The sequence below is a fragment of the Gekko japonicus genome, unplaced genomic scaffold (genome assembly GCF_001447785.1).
Source record: "Gekko japonicus isolate JY-2015 unplaced genomic scaffold, Gekko_japonicus_V1.1 scaffold2, whole genome shotgun sequence".
NCBI lineage: Eukaryota > Metazoa > Chordata > Lepidosauria > Squamata > Gekkonidae > Gekko > Gekko japonicus.
The window spans coordinates 2,557,687-2,575,220 of NW_015175358.1; the positions used below are offsets into that span (position 1 = coordinate 2,557,687).

General features: G+C 45.4%; 1 protein-coding gene across 1 annotated transcript in view; it reads left to right on the forward strand.

The window, feature by feature from the left end:
* Nucleotides 1–17,534, forward strand: part of NECAB3 (N-terminal EF-hand calcium binding protein 3) — a 153,859-nt gene that overhangs the window by 61,140 nt on the left and 75,185 nt on the right. Inside the window, exons 2-3 of the mRNA XM_015425260.1 lie at nt 1,875–1,899; nt 3,795–3,903. Of these exons, the coding sequence (XP_015280746.1) occupies nt 1,875–1,899; nt 3,795–3,903 (134 nt within the window). The remainder of the gene's footprint in view (nt 1–1,874; nt 1,900–3,794; nt 3,904–17,534) is intronic.

Here is a 17,534-nt window from a genome sequence, read left to right on the forward strand (position 1 = left end):
GGTGACATTGGTGGTTTTAAGTTGTTATGTGAACCTTAAGGGAGTTATGGGACAGTAGTGAATGGTGTGTGAGTGTATATGAATATCGTTGTAGATCACCAAAATGATTGCATCTTTAATATCATTGGACTAAGTACAATGACAATAAATAATACTACTACTACTACTACTACTACTACTACTACTACTACGGGCAGCAAAATGACTTGAGATATCCCTGCCTTATAGCTAAGCAGAAGGAAAGAAACATGGCTTGCCTCCCTCAATTTTCCGCTTCCCTCTGCTGCCTCACCAGCCACAGTCGGGACACTCATCTGGAGCTTCCTTCTAGATCCCATTGTATTTCTTCCCACAACAGGCATTACTCCTAGTGGACACATAAAGATTTTATATACTGAATCAGCCCCTTGGTCCATTAAGGCCAGTATTTTCTACTCAGACTGGTAGCAGTGATATGGTCTCAGGTGTAGGTCTTTCATAATACCTGATATCTGAGATTTTTGACTGGACATGCCAGGGATTGAAATTGGGACCTTCTGTATGCCAAGCAGATGCTCTGCTTTTGAGCCACAGCTCTGGCTGGGGTCTAGCATTTCTCTGTTGTTTTTCCTTCCTTCTTCTTTCTGTTATTTTCCCTTCCTTTTGATTGCAAAAGCTTTGTTGAGATTGCACACAGACAGGGGAAGTGATGCTGCACGGGCAGATTTTTCAGTCAAACCAGTGATACCGTCTTGGGCAGCATACTGTTCACACAGCAACCAACCTGTTGCCTGGAGAGCTAGACAACCAATACAATAAATCCTGAGAAAACCCCAGCACCAAGACTACTCCTGATGTAGTGAAAATATTATGCAATACACCTGTGCCACAATTCAGTGGTTTTTTTATGGAATATATGGAACTCCTGTGCCCTCAGAGCCATAGTTTCCATAGGGGTATTAGCTTTTTTTTTTTTACCCATATGCTCCCCTCCACTGAAATTACTTTCCCCTCACATCTTATCACAGTATGTATGGTGCTGTAGCCCCAGTGAGAAATTAACCCCTACATCTGTATTTACAAGATACACACACACATCAGGTACACACACATATCAGGGACTGCACATTTTTGTTTTACATGTAGCCAATATGAGTATTGCTGTGTCTAATTCCAAAGTGCTGGCTCCTTTGCAGATAGCAAAACCTGTGCAGTGGGGTCAGGCATGAAGGGGGGAAGAGTTTTGCACATCTAGAAGAATCCCCAGTATGCAGAAAAGGGCAACTTCCTCTCAATCCCCAAATTTGGGCAACCCCTCAATACAGGGCTTCTACAATCTGCACATGTATCTGGGAAGTATTGCAAGAGGAATAAGATTGCAAAGACAACATTTTGGGTTGTCTTGGCAACCCGATATTGAGATGTGCAGCTCATATTGTGCTGTGTGACCTCACCTTACAATATGATGCCCTCAGCCAGGGATCAAACATAGGATTGTACTCCCATTTCTCAGGCAAGGGTGCCATGCTCCGCACAGAGGCCCCATGGCACAGTAGGAGCTGGACACCTTGGCATCCGGCCAGGTTGCTGTGGCAACCCAAAATGGCATCTGGAGTCTCACAAGCTGACCGTGCAAGACTTTGAGCACCTTTTTGGGTTGCCATAACTAAATGTCCCAAATATCACAAGGGGAGAGGGGATGGAGGAAGGAAGGAAGGGAGATAGGAGGGAGGAGGGAAAAGGGAGATAGGGGATGAGAAGCCGACCCCTTTCCGGTAACCCTATTGTTTCATACTGTTTTTTGTGTTTTATTTCCTACATGCTCATATACAAAATGGACATTTATCCCCAAGATTACTCTGAATACAACTTATTTCTGTTTTCCTCCCTTTCAGATTTTTCGACGAGCTGACAAGAATGGTGAGTGACCTATATGATTTCTTGTTCCTATTTCTTATGTTATTAATGAAATATGATTAAATGGTATATCTATTTCATCTCAGAGGCCTGATGTGGGCAGCAATATACTTAGAACAAATTTAGAGTCCAGTGACATGTGCAAGGCACACTTTTTCAAATACGTTGGAATCAGTGTTCCCTCTAAGCTGAGTTAGTGTGAGCTAGCTCACACTAACTCAGCTTAGAGGGAACATTGGTTGGAATGGTAGGTAAGGTTCAAACTTATAGACAGGGACTTAGCAAATTAACAGGTAGCATGATGATGTTTAAGATGAAAGCTCATACCTTGAATAAACCTTTGTTGGTCTTAAAGGTGCCCCACTGGACTCTAAATTTGTTCTACTGCTTCAGACCAACACAGCTGACCATCTGAATCTAACAATATACTTAGCAGAACATTAAAACCTCAGAAGTATCTGGCTACAAACAAAGCAGCAAATAACATTTCCAAACCTATCTCTACAAATATGAGGGCTGAAAGCATTTTCCTAAATGGAAGCTAAGCCCACCAGGCTTCCAAAATCCTCATCCAGTGATGAATTCCATGCATCATGGGGTTTCGTGGTACACCCAGTCTGTCCTGTAACACTGCTGACCCATTCTGTAGCCCATGAATAATTTTTAACCCCATATGACTCTGTTCATTACTGTCCATCTCTATGACAACTGCTGTCTGTCATTTCCCATATTCATAAGAATCCGTGCCCTTGCTGTGCCTCTGGTCAGGCAAACTCACATGTCAGTCTTTTGTTCTGCCTGTGTCAGCTTCACCTGCAAATCTTGACCCCTTCACTGCTATTTTGGCATCTGCTCTAACCTCTATATCCCTTGTGGCTATTGTGTTCGTACTCCTGTCACTCTTCAGAAACTGATCTGCTTTTCTGTGATGACATTTCTAGTTTTATGTACTCTCAGTTCATGTCAAAATCCAACTTTGTTCCACATTTTGTGTACTTTGCAATCCCCGCAGTACCCTGCAGTCCTGGTTATTTTTAATTCCCATTTTACAGATGTCAAAGTGAGGCTGCTCCATATTTTGGCTCTTTTGGCTGTTTGGCTGTATTTTAGCCCAGCTTTCCTAGGTCCACCTGTGACAGAGGAGGTAGTGCAAATGAGCCACTAGCATCTGGTACAGATGACTAGTTGGTTGGTTCCTATCAGTTCCATTGATGGCCTCTATGCAAACTTGGAATCAGGGCACCTGCTTCACTACAGCACCTACACCCCCATCTAAGTTGCCACTCAGTAATGGTGGCCAGTAAATGTACAGGCCCTTACAGCACCCCCCCCCCACTGAGATGTCTACTCTAGTAACTAGGGTAATAGTTGAGCCAAGAACTCATGGATCTTACCTACAGCTCTGCACCCTTTTGGAACTGAGAGCCAGTTTGATGTAGTGGTTGAGTGTGTGGATTCTAATCTGGGAGAACCGGGTTTCATTCCCCTCTCCTCTACTTGCAACTAGATGGATGACCTTGGGCAAGCCATAGTTCTGATAAGAGCTGTTCTTGAAAAAGAGCGGTTCTGTCAGAGCTCTCTCAGCCCCACCTACCTCACGGGGTGTCTGTTGTGGGGAGGAGAAGGGAAAGGAGTTTGTAAGCCGCTCTGAGGCACCTTTGGGTAGTGAATGGCGGGGGATAAATCTAATCTTTTCTTCTTCTTCTAAGGCTGTATAGCCGTGACTTGACAGTACTTTCCTCTCCACCCTCCCGAGGTTGTACAACAGAGATCCACGAGCTCTTGGGTCCTGTGCTATGCTTTATTTTTTGTTAGAGTAGGAGAGCATATGGCATTAGACAGTGTGCAGCACATTTTGGCCGAGGTGTAATTACTCCTCTCCTGTGATTCAAATGCAGATGATGGGAAGCTGTCATTTGAAGAGTTTAAGAACTGTTGTGCTGACGGTATCCTGAGCTCTGAAGAACTGTGGGAGTTGTTCAGCGGCATTGACAGGCGTCATTCAGAGTAAGTGCTAGTCTGTTACAGACAAGGAAAATTAAAATTTAATTCCTGCCTTTCTCCCCCGCCACCTCCATTATTTGGGAGACTGGAGCACAGAATGGACCCAAAATAAGCGGTTGCCCTGCATTCATACTGAAGAGGAGGTTTGTTTATTTGTTTTGTTTTTTTAAAAAAATGCTGCATCATGAAAGTATCAGATATGGGATAGTATCAGACAGTAGGAAAGGATCTGAAGACAGAAGGAATGTGAAAATAAATTTGGATGAAACAAGGCATAATTGACATGTAATTTTGAAAACTCTGCTTCATCCATGCAAGGGATATTGTGGTAAGATCAAAAGATGTCCCGGTCTACATGGTAACAAATGAAATTCTCCCTGCCAAGCAGATTTATCACAGATGATTATATTTATAGGATATAGCAGGTAACTTAAAATGTCAAACTGATAGTAATTCAATAGTGCTGTATGGTGGTGAATAGCTGTTAAACGGTAAGCAATTATCTTATTTAATATATGTAGATATCTAGAATCATTAAGTATTTGTCGTATGTAATGCTATTAACAAAACCAATAAAAAGATTTTTTATTTTTTTTAAAAAGATGTCCCGGTAACTTGAGAGCTAATGTAGCATTGTGGCCAATAGTGCAATCTTAAGCATGTATTCTTAGAAGTAAATCCCACTGAATTCAATGGGACCTTCTTGCTAGTAATTGTGCTTAGAGTTGCAGCCTTAGACTTCAAATATTGTCTTTGCCAAGAAGTTTCTAGGTGATGTTAGACAAACCACTCAACCTCAGTCTTCCTCTTCTGCAATATGGACATAATATTCACCTAATTCATATGAGTGATATAAGGATTGCAGCAAGATAATTTATGTGACATGGACATTCTTATTTTCTTCCGTATACATGAGCCAGGGCGATGTAGTGGTTAGAGTGTTGGAATAGGACCTGGGAGACCCAGGTTCAAATCCTCATTCTGCAATGGAAGATCACTGGGCAACCTTGGGCCACTCACACTCTCTCAGCCTAACCTACCTCATGGGGTTGTTGTAAGGAGAAAATAGAGGAGAATGACGTAAGCTGCTTCGGGTCCCTATTGGAGAAAGCTATTAGCCACAAGGTATAGATAGGGGCTCTGGGGCAAGTGATGCTCTGTATTCTTGGTGCTTGGGGGGGGTCAACAGTGGGAGAGCTTCTAGTGTCCTGGCCCCACTGGTGGAGCTCCTGATGGCACCTGGTATTTCTGGCCACTGTGTGACAGAGTGTTGGACTGGATGGGCCATTGGCCTGATCCAACTTTGGCGTCTCTTATGTTCTTATGAGAGAAAGGTGGGGTATAAATGAAGTAAATAGAACAAATACATGGGATTTCAGCACTATGTAGGCATTGTACAGGAAGCAGCAATCACCACCATCCCAAAGAAAAAGAAATGCAAGAAAGCAAAGTGGCTTTCTGATGAGGCTTTACAAATAGCAGAGGAAAGAAGGAAAGTGAAAGGTAAAGGCGAAAAGGAAAGATTTACCCAACTGAATGCAGATTTCCAGAGAACAGCAAGGAGAGATAAGGAGGCCTTCCTGAATGAACAGTGCAAAGTAATAGAAGAAAACAATAGAATGGGAAGGACTAGAGATCTCTTCAAGAAAATTGGAGAAATCAAGGGAGCGTTCCATGCAAAGATGGCCATGATAAAGGACAAAAACGGTAGGGACCTAACAGAAGCAGAAGAGATTAGGAAAAGATGGCAAGAATACACAGAAGAACTATACAAGAAAGACCTCGATGTCCTTGACAACCACGACGGTATAATCACTGACCTCGAGCCAGACATCCTGGAATGTGAAGTTAAATGGGCCTTAGAAAGCATTACTAACAACAAAGCTAGTGGAGGTGATGGTATTCCAGCTGAACTATTCAAAGTCTTAGAAGATGATGCTGTTAAAGTGCTGCACTCAATTTGCCAGCAAATTTGGAAAACGCAACAGTGGCCACAGGATTGGAAAAGGTCAGTATACATTCCAATCCCAAAGAAGGGCAACGCCAAGGAATGTTCAAACTATCGCACAATTGCACTCATATCACACGCTAGCAAGGTCATGCTCAAGATCCTACAAGCTAGGCTTCAACAGTACGTGGATAGAGAACTACCAGAAGTACAAGCTGGGTTTCGAAGAGGTAGAGGAACTAGAGATCAAATTGCCAACATTCGCTGGATTATGGAGAAAGCAAGAGAGTACCAGAAAAACATCTACTTCTGCTTCATTGACTATGCTAAAGCCTTTGACTGTGTGGATCACAACAAACTATGGCAGGTCCTTAAAGAGATGGGAGTACCAGACCACCTCACATGTCTCTTGAGAAACCTGTATAAGGGCCAAGAAGCGACAGTTAGAACCGGATACGGAACAACTGATTGGTTCAGCATAGGAAAAGGAGTACGACAAGGATGTATACTGTCACCTTGCTTATTTAATATATATGCAGAGTACATCATGCGAAATGCTGGCCTGGATGAATCACAAGCGGGAATTAAGATTGCTGGGGAAAAGATCAACAACCTCAGATATGCAGATGATACCACTCTAATGGCTGAAAGTGAAAAGGATCTAAAGAGCCTCTTGCTCAGAGTAAAAGAGGAGAGCGCAAAAGTGGGCTTGAAGCTCAACATCAAAAAAACTAAGATCATGGCATCCGGCCCCATCACTCCTTGGCAAATAGAAGGGGAAGTCGTGGAAGTAGTGACAGACTTCACGTTCCTGGGATCCCAGATCACCGCAGACTGTGACTGCAGCCATGAAATTAAAAGACGCCTGCTCCTTGGGAGGAAAGCGATGGCGAACCTAAACAGCATGATAAAAAGTAGAGACATCACCCTGCCAACAAAAGTCCGCATGGTCAAAGCAATGGTATTCCCAGTAGTCATGTATGGCTGCGAGAGCTGGACTATAAGGAAGGCCGAGCGCCGAAGAATAGATTCTTTTGAACTATGGTGCTGGAGAAGACTCTTGAGAGTCCCTTGGACTGCAAGAAGAACAAATCAGTCAATCCTCAAAGAAATCAACCCTGACTGTTCCCTGGAAGGCCAGATAATGAAACTGAAGCTCAAATACTTTGGCCACCAAATGAGAAGGGAGCACTCACTGGAGAAGACCCTGATGCTGGGAAAGATTGAAGGTCAAAGAAGACGGGGACGGCAAAGGATGAGATGGTTAGACAGTGTCATCGATGCAACGAACATGAAATTGAGCCAACTTCAGAAGACGGCGGAAGACAGGAAGGCCTGGCGGGAGATGATCCATGGGGTCGCGAAGAGTCGGACTCGACTGTGCGACTGAACAACAACAGGCTGTTCTAATCCTACTCCGTTGCAGTGTACTTTGAGTTTTGAGGTATATGCTGGCTGGTGTACATACAAGATCCTCTTTTGGTGTCAGGGGCAAGATGACCTTTAATCGACCTCCAGGTTTATTGTTCTCTGATTTATAATGCATCAGACCTTCACTACAGCTTGCCTACAAGCCACACATGGCTGCTTTGTGCCTATGGGAGAGCACAGAGAGCTGGAAGATGGAATTTGTTAGGCCTGGGAATTCAGGCTGTTTTTAAAAATAGTCCAGATTCTGATCATCATTAAGATGGCGTGTGTTAACTTCACAGCAGTGTGCCTGCGTTGCACAGATAATCTGCTTTGCTATTTTTGTGCACGTGCCGGTTAAAACAGCATGACTTCTTTATAAAATATGCAAGCAATTTTTTTTGTTTGTTTGCTGTCAACAGTGCCATCCTGCACCCTTCAAAGTCAGTGGGATTAGAAGGACAGAACTCCATTTAGGATGGCACTGCAAGTGATACAACTCAGTTTGATCCCTCAGTGTATAACTTGGGTCAAATCACAGTATTGCACAGTAAGGAAGGTTGGCCTGTTTGCTGCGTGGCTGAGATTGGCGCCTTGTCTTCTATTGAATGAGAAAACATCTAGACCAGAAAAGGACTTTGCAAAACGAAACATCTTGGAAATTCAAACAGCCTGTAAGCATTTCCCTCCTTACAGCATTTGTGGGAATATTTTGCACTGGACTTCCTTGTAGATGATAATTAAGGGATAAAATTTATCCGACCAGCCAGGAATTGGAAAGCAGTGAGCAGTGCTGTTCTTGGCTGTTCTTCAGGGTTCAGAGGGTTCAGCACTCAGCATGACTCCCTCCTTCTTGGCTCCTGTTTCCTGCCTCTGGCTGCTCTGTTTGAAGTATTCAGCCATTTTGTCCACCTCTAGGATTGTTGGCTTTTCCTTCTCTTCAGCCACAGTGCTGTTTTGGGGATTCTTCTTGTCTCTTAAAAGATGGATCTTCTTCCAGAGCCCCTGAAGCACATCCTTTTGATCTGTGCTTCAGCATGGTCTAGGAATGCCAGCCTCCAGGGGGAACTTGGGGATCCCCTGTAAGTAAACCTCATCTCCAGGCTACAGAGATCAGTTTCCCTGGAGAAAATGGATACTTTGGAGGGAGGACTCTATGGAGGAGGAGGAGGAGGAGAGGAAGAAGAAGAGCAACAACAGCAACCACCACCACCACCACCAGGTTCTACCCCTGAATCTCCAGGAGTTTCCCACCCCCTGGCAACCCTACAATTGTGTTATATCTTTCTGGTGTGATGAAGATGAGTGTATTTAGCTGATTTTCACCCAGGCTTTCCTGGATAAGAGATTTAGATGCATGAGTATTGGGAAGCCATAGCCAATTATGACTTCTCAAATTATGAGCAGGCAGTGTGTGATCATTGCACAGATCAACCACTGTGTGGATTGAATGCCATTTTGTTTAAGGAAGGACTCCATGCCATTTATCTGGTTAGGTTGCCCAGAACCAGTGTGGTGTAGTGGTCAGAATGTTGGGCTAAGACCAGGGACACCTAGGGCTCAAATCCCCACTTGCCATAAAATGTATTTTGACCTTGGGCCACTTAATCTCTCTCATCCTAACGTACTTCACAGGTCTGTTGTGAATATGAAAGGGACAAGAAGAGGACCATGTATACTATCTTCGGCTCCATGAAAAAGGGGCAGGATAAAAGTATGGTTGAGAGATACACATGTTCTCAAACAGTGGAAGAAGCCATCCTTAATAGAAGAAGAAGAAGAGAAGAGATTGGATTTATACCCCGCCCTTCACTACCCAAAGGTGTCTCAGAGCGGCTTACAAACTCCTTCCCCTTCCCACAACAGACACCCTATGAGGTAGGTGGGGCTGAGAGAGCTCTTGACAGAAACTGCTCTTTTTCAAGAACAGCTCTTATCAGAACCATGGCTTGCCCAAGGTCATCCAGCCAGGTGCAAGTGGAGGAGTGGGGAATCAAACCCGGTTCTCCTAGATTAGAGTCCGCGCACTTAACCACTACACCAAACTGATATATTGGATCATACTTCCTCCTTGCCCCACAGGCATGGCAAATGAATTTGCCAAGACTTCCTCTGTGGTTTGGAGGCAGACCCCAACCCATGCCCCGCCCACTCCCTGGCTAGACAAGCTTCCTCACCTTGCTCATTCACAATAGCATAAAAGGAAAAAAGAAGAAAAAGTCAAAATGCCAAAACAGGAGAAGTCGGTCTCCATCCCCTCCACCTGCTGCCCAATTGTAACAGCAGTGGGAATGAAGAGAAAGAAATTCCCTCACCTAGCCTTGCAGGGAGTAGAGTCGTGGCTCTCATTTCAGAGCAGTCTCAAGTTGAAAGAATGAGACTGGTGCAAACTAGATGTCAGAAGAGCACTATGTATCAGGCATACAGCGACTTTCAGACAGTCAGACTCTCTGTTCCTTTCCTTTCCAATGTTCCCTCTAAGCTCCAGTGTTGTGAGCAAAAATTTTACCTTGTGAGTGAAAAAAGCTAGTAGCATTAAAGTTGTGAGTGAATCTACATTTGACTATCACATAAATTAGTTTCTTAGAAGATTATTTCCATAACTTGTAAAAATCTCAAAATGAATTCTTTTAAACTATATTTAGACTATATTTTGACAATAATTTAAACATTATAAGAGAAAACAGAATCAAGTCAAATTTCATTACAGAAAATATTGTCCTCTCTGGGGGTAGACCAGGCCTCTGGAAAACAGTTCTACCTGCCCTTTTTCACTATATTAGTAGACCTGACGTCTGGAGAACAGGTCTACCCACCCCTTTCCACTGGATTGGTAGACCTGGCCTCAGAAGAACAGGTCTACCCACCCCTTTCCACTATATTGGTAGACCTGGCCTCGGAGAACAGGTCTACCCACCCCAGTCTACTGTGTTGGTAGACCTCACCTTGAGCCATCGTCCTGCACTGAGCCTTAGAAAAAATACCAGCACTTGGGGGGGGGGTGACTCTTACAGTCTACTTTGTGGGGAGGGTTAGTGAAATATGACAAACTGACAGGTTATGTATAACACAGGTGGAACAATCACTGTCCATACCCTGCCTAATCTAACAAACAGGAAGTTGCTTAAATGTTATCAGCCTGCCCAAACTACTTATTTATTCAAATATTTATATCCCACTTTTACTGTGACTCAAGGCATCTTACAAATCATACTGAAAGGCATAATAGGGGTGAGCAAAAAAACAAACAAACACACCCTATTTTTTCCCAGCTCCATTATAGCCTACTAGCAGTAAAGCCCGTTGTGAAAGCAATACAACGAGATCTAGAAAGAGGCTCTGGGGCAGTGCTCTGGCTTTGGGCAAACAGTGTCAATTTGCTGTGGTGACCTCAGCAGGGTATAATGACAGAGTCCACTGTTTTCGCCAGAGGAACTGATCTCTGCTACCTGAAGAGCAGTTGTAATTGTGAGTGATCTGTAGCCCTCACCTGGAGATTGGCAGCAATTGTTACCCAGGACAAAGTGGCTGGTTTGGAGGGTGTAGTCTATGGCATTCTACCTGTCTGAGGTCCCACCCCTCTGCAAACTCCACCCTCTCCAGGCTCCACCCCTCAAATCCCCAGGAATTTGTCAGCATGTAGTTGGCAACCCCATCTCCTTCCCAGCTAACCATCAACCTACCATTATCTGCCCCTTTGACTTCAGCTGACTTCTGCCCTCCCTTCTGCAGAGCAGTTGTAATTCTGAGTGCTCTCCAGACCTCACCTGGAGATTGGCAACAATGGTTCCCTATGTGGGACTGACTGGTTTGGAGGGTGGAGTCTATGGCAGTGTACCTGTCTGAGGTCCCACCCCTCCTCAAACCTCACCCTCTTCAGGCTCCATCCCTCAAATCTCCAGGAATTTCCCATCTGGAGTTGGCAACCCTATCAGGACTGGCCCCAATGTGTTTTCTCCCAAAGGCCAAAGTAGGTGACAGGACCAAGCTTAGTTGCCTACCAACAGGCACTGAGGGGAATGTAGGGTTGCCAGCTCTAAGGAGGGAAATACCTGGAGGTTTGGGGGGTGGATTCTGTAGAGGGCAGCATTGGGCGGAGCGGAAGGACTCAGCAGGTATAATGTCATAGGGTCTCCCCTCCAAAGCAGCCATTTTCTCCAGGGGAAACTGATCTCTGTCATCTGGAAATCAATTGTAGCAGTGGGAGATCTCCAGGTCCCACCTGGAGTTTGGCAACCCTAGGGGAAAGTGTGCTGCACAGCAGGGGGTTGAAGAGAATGGTTTGATGGGTGCTGGGCCAAGATTGGCAACAATAGTTCCCCAGGAGCAAATAGCTGGGTTGGAGGGTGGAGTCTATGGCACTGTAACCTGTCTGAGGTCCCCATCTCCCCAGGCAGCTTTTAAAACATGATCCTGGGACCTACACACCACCAGACATTCCAACTGCCTTGCGGGGGGGGGAGTATGAGGTGTGGAATGGAGTGAAGTCCAATCAGCTTCCATATGCAAAAGACCTTGAAGGTTCCATATGCAACTGACATTCCAACTGCCTTGCGGGGAGGGGGGTGAGTTTGAGGTGTGGAATGCAGTGAAGTCCAATCAGCTTCCATATGCAAAAGACCTTGAAGGTTCCATATGCAACTGACATTCCAACTGCCTTGCGGGGAGGGGGGTGAGTTTTCAATTATTATAAGGGAGAGATGGGGCCCATTAGTCAGTGGGCCCCGTAGGCTATAATGGAAAATTGATCTGGGGGTATGTGGAGCTGTGGGGGGCTGATTTTTGAGGTAGAGATACCAAATTTGCAGCATAGCTGCTGGTGCCTCTCTTTAAAAAAACACCCAAGTTTCAGAAAGATTGGACCAGGGGGTCCAGTTCTATGGACCCCAGAAGGAAGTGTCCCCATCCTCCATTGTTTCCAATGAACCAAAAATGCTTGTGAGCTGGAAGCTACAAGCCCTGAGCAGCCAGCTAAAATGTTGTGCACCAGCACCCCGTAGTGTAGTTTAGAGGGAATACTGCTTCCCAGAAGTATGGGAAAGAAGGTATCTAAGTTGACGGATCAAGGCCTGCATCTTCCTGGCTATAAGATCCATCACCTACTGGCTCCTTCTGAGGTCACTGCCTATTGTACCAACCCAGCAGCTACTTGAGCAGCCCTTTCCACTAGTGCACCTATGGGAGATCTGTAGGGCAGCTACATGGACTTCATCTTCAACCTTTGGAGGCATTGGGGACTAGATGTGTTTGCCTCAGCTGAAGCAGTTTTCAACAGGAGATTTCGCCAACAGGCAGTTTTCTCATTGATTCCTCTCCTCCCCAGCTGTTCCACTTGGGATCTTTCAGCTTTTCAACATCCCGGTTTTAATGCTACCTTCCTCCAGTAACAGAGAAGAAAACATTGGACTTACTGTGATGGTTTCTGCTCCCCAGTGGATTGGAAGATATCCTTTCCTGCCTGTGTTGGCAGCTGAGGAATCAGCTGGGGAAACACTTTTTTCCATACTGGGTGTCCTAAAACAGAGGCTTTTTCCTCGTGGGTGACATTTATTAGCAATTTCTACACAGAAGTAGGTCTGTCTTCCTTCGAAGCTTGGCAAGACATGAAGTAATAGAGTTTGCCTCCAAATGTTCAGAGGCAGGAAACCTCTGGATCCAAGTGCCAGGAGTCAACATCAGGGGAAGGCCTGGCCTCTATGCCTTGTTGTTGGCCCTCCAGAGGAACTGGTTGGCCATTCTGTGAGACAGGACGCTGAACTAGATGGACCACTGGTCTGATCCAGCAAGGCTCTTCATATGCTCTTGCGATAGAAGAAGCCTTGCAATTTGCGTAAGCCCTGCCTGCAGAGCAAGGAGGAGGCATAACCCATTATTAAGGGCACCTTCCAGTCCCCCGATGAGAAGAAACCCTCACAGTAAGTCCAATGTTTCATTTCAGTTGATATCATTTGACAGCTTTCAGCACAGATCTTCTTTTGGCACCTGATCGTGACTTCTCAAAATGCTGCCCTTGCGATTGTTTCCCGAAAGCCAATTCATATCACTGTCTACTGAGCCTGTGCCAGTGCAGCTAAAATTCAGCAGTGGATAACTTGCAAGAGCTCTAGTGGCCACCAACAAAAAGAGATGTGTTTGTGAAACAGCCCTGAAGAGAATTGGTGTGTTGTAGTGACTAAAGCATGGTAGGCCTGGGGCATAATTACACATAATGTTTTTTCCCCCTAGGATCATATACATGTTCTCTCTCTCCCCCTCCCCGTTTCCCTGACCTGAAATAGCCCTGCGGAGCTGCCATTTGCTCCATTTGGAAATCTGACACGTACCCACACTGGTTCACATACAACTCCCAACAGGTCCAGTAGAGGCCCCATGGGGCTGTTTCAGGTCAGGCCAGTTATGGGGCTGGGACGCTTGTGCCACAGTTCAGTTTTTGAAAACATACCAAAACCTGCAATACATATTTACCAAAGGCAAGTAGTAACCCCTTTTCCAAACCACAATCATCTTGGGGGGGGGGAGCTATTGTTTGTCTCCCTCCAGCCAGAGACCATAAAGTACCACTCAGCCTTATTCTATCCCCTGCGTTCTTCTGCAATGTGTATTTCACACCAGCTTTCAAGCCGCTCCCCCCAGGCTGTCATTCGTTGCAGGTGAAGCCCTAATAACCAGTTGTGCCAGGGTTAGCAGCATACATCACAAAACATCCATCTGCAGGAGTGCCACTGCAGTCATCCGTATACATTTCAATATCGGCTGTCAGCGAGCTAGCAAACAGGAGCGCAGACCCTTGGCTTTGGGGACAGGCGAGGTGCTCAGATTCAGCATGAAAGCTGCCATCTGTCTTTCCTGATCTGAATCTCACTGCCTACTCTAATGTAATAACAACCAGTTATGGCTCTTGGGCATCTGTTGTTACATAAAAGCAGCTGGGCCTCTGGAGCTGAGACAATTGATTCCCTCAGCTCTGGTATCTGCGTGTTGCAGACATGTTAGGAGTCAGCCATTGGTGTTAACTGAGTTGTGCGTCAGAAGGAATTGCTAATACCCCAGGTAGCAGCTTGTTGGCGTACATGTACATTACAAACTCAGATGCTTGCAGGTTGAGGCAAGGGAGGAAGACCCTCTGCTTTCACTTCAGGAAGAAGCAAGTGTTCAGAGTGACCTCTGTGCCTTCAGAGCTGAAAAGGGTAGCTGGAAAGAACTCAGTCTCCAAGCCTGCATTCAGTGGCAGTGAATTCCTGGGACACGTGAAGTGATAATCGTGTGCCTGGAGCTATATGCATAATGTCAAGGGTTGTCTCCAGGTGGTGGCTCGACATCTCCTACTTTACAACTGATCTCCAGGTGACAGAGATCAGTCCACCTGTAGAAAATGGCCACTTTGGAAGTTGGACTCTGTGGCATTATGCCCCGAACCCTGCCCTCCTCAGACTCCACCCTTAAAATCTCCAGGTATTTCCCAACCTGGAGCTGGCAACCCTTATAATGGGCCTTTTAATTACAACCCTAATGATGGGTCTTTTCATCTCTATCCAGACCCTTTAATAATTGAGTATCTTTCTTTCCCCCTGCCCCTTCAGAATGGTGGACACGACTCTTTGTTTCTCCTTGATCCCTGTGAGGTTGATTGGGCTGAAAGACCATGAGTGGCTTAGGGTTACCTATTGAGCTTTGTGGTGCAGCGAGGGTTGGACCTGGGTCTCCCAGCTCCTAGTCTGAGACTGTAGATAGTATATGTCCTTCCCATTGGGCTTAACTATACATTTTAGAAATGCATTGCTCATTTGAACAGCCATGCTTCAGGGAAATAATTAGCTAGTGCTTTCTGATAGCACATATGCCTCCGATGTGCTAAAGACATTCCTGACAACAGTAGAATATTGCTAGTAGGACTGACAGCATTGGCTCAGGGAATTCTTAGAGATTTGGGAGTGGTGCTTGAGGAGGCCAGAGTTTGGGGAGGGGAGTGAACTTAGCTGGGATGTGATGCTTTAGAGCAGGGATGTCAAACATATGGCCCGGGGGCCAGAACCAGCCCATCCAGGGCTCTTATTCAGCCCACAAGCAACTGGTGTGAGACCGGGAAGGCAGGAGGCTTCCCGGGGTCGGGGGGAGTGGGTGTGCAGGTGCACAGAGTGAGGTGTGTGTGGTCAGAGCTATCAAGAAATGAAAAGAAGGTGATGGGTATGTTATCCCTTCGAAAAACATCCTAGTCTTGCATATGATTAAATACATTTATTGGAGCTTTTGTGGATTCTCTAGTAAATCAATTGCTTTCATGCCTAGGAATCAATTGCTTTTGTTTGTACTTTAAGTAAAAAATACTATTGTTAATTGGGGTTACCTGTGTCATTTATAAAGTTTATATCTTCCGTACCTGGCGTTACATTTTGTGTCAGATCCAGATCCTCGTAACAAATGAGTTTGACACCTCTGCCAGAGTCTGTCCTTCGGAGCTGCCATTTTCTCCAGTGGAACCTCCAGCAGTCTGGAGGTCAGTTGTAATTCTTGGGAAATTCCTGGCCCCACCTTGAAGTTGGTTTCCATAGTTGCTGTGCACGTTCTGCCTGGTGGCACCTTCCCAAATGTCCAGGGTGTTCCACAACATCCTGAAGTGCTTTTGTTGTTGTTGCTCATTAGTGATCTCCTGCTGGATTTTTCTTCTTCCGCTTGGATACAGAAAAGCACTGTCAGCACACACAGTTTTAAGGAAATGAAAATGAAGTGTTGGTCGAGTGTCCTTAGCTCTGCCTCCCTTTGCCTGCAGCCACTGCAGAATAAATAAATAAACAGACAGAAGAGGTTAGGGTGGCTAGGGGTAAGAGGAAGACGGGATCTGAGATGATGAAAGATCCCGGAAAAGCAAGAGGCAGAGTGTGCTTGAAGAAGCAGCCTGAGAGAGAAGCCAGTGGAAAGAGGAACGGTGCTTAAATGCTTGTCACAATACAGATCTAAATTTAGTTAGAATAACAGGAGCTGGGAATGCTCTTTTGTACGTGAATAGGAAGCGTGTGCCTTTAATGGCTTATCCACTAAAGGATCATGGAGGTGGGGACAGGTGGAAATAGCACATTGTGTTCTATGCATATTTCAGAGCTGGGGTTTTTTCCCCTGTTGGCGAAGCTGTGGAAATATTGTGCTTCGTGTTCAGAAATATGACACTGCAGACATTAGTGGCCCCACCTCCTTTCTAAGGATGCCTTAATTCTGGTCCAGAACAACTTTACAAAAGAGATTAGATTAAAACAGATTACCCTTGAGCAGCAAGAAGTGATTTGAAAAGCGGTGGGAGGTGCAACGGGACATGCAGGCATTTTATTATAGGTGAATATCCATGGCCTACACATGTGGGACTTGGAGGTCTTGAGGGGCAGGCTGACTCCCTGGGGAGTTGCAGAAGGCAGTCCAGGAACCCAGACGGCATGGATTTGTCTTTGTGCAATGAAGATGGTTCTTAAGAAATATCTCGAACTGGCAGGCTGCTGATTTCCCAGAAAGGGAACTCATTGTGTTTGAGTGACTTTTCCATGTCCTTGACAAATGTGAAAGAAAGCAATGCAAAAAGGAACAAAGAGCATATCTTGCAGGGGCGCTGTTTGGTGCTGACACTTTTAAAATTAACAATCTTTACAATTAGATTGACCAAGGAAATTGACTTAGTCTGGTCTGATGAGATTCATCTCCTGTGTAAGTCAAAGAAGAATCTGGTTATGGTCACTCCTTTGAGGTTAATGTCTCCAAGAGAGCAGATATGAGATGCACACTTCTTTTTTTATCACACTAGAACAGGGAGGAAGCCAGAAGCCACACAGATAGATAGATCTCTCTAGTTCTAAAGCTGTATCAGCTCCTAAAAGCAACAGCATTCTGCCACTAGAAGCAGGAAAAAGATGCAAAATAGCATTTTATCAAAAAGCCAAGGATTCTGATCCATTGAAAATCTTCTTGCCTAATTGTGGGCAACGACCCTCTTTCCCCCCCTTCAGAGTGATCGGAAGTTGGAAGTCAAATCTTACAGCAGAGGTTTTTGCATGTCTGTGGATGGAAGTTTAGCTCTTAACTGCACACCTGTAATTATGTGTAGGGCTGTTTCTCACTTTAAGTATTGTAAACAAGGAAGACACTTATGTATTAACAAGAAAGAAGACCCCTGAAACTCGCGCGGGGGGAGCTGCAAACTCAGCAGGCGTAGGAGGAACCAGCAGGAGCAGGTAAGCTCTCTACTCCCCCCATCCTGCCGGTTCCTCCGTCTCCTCCCCCCCGCCTCCTCCCCCCC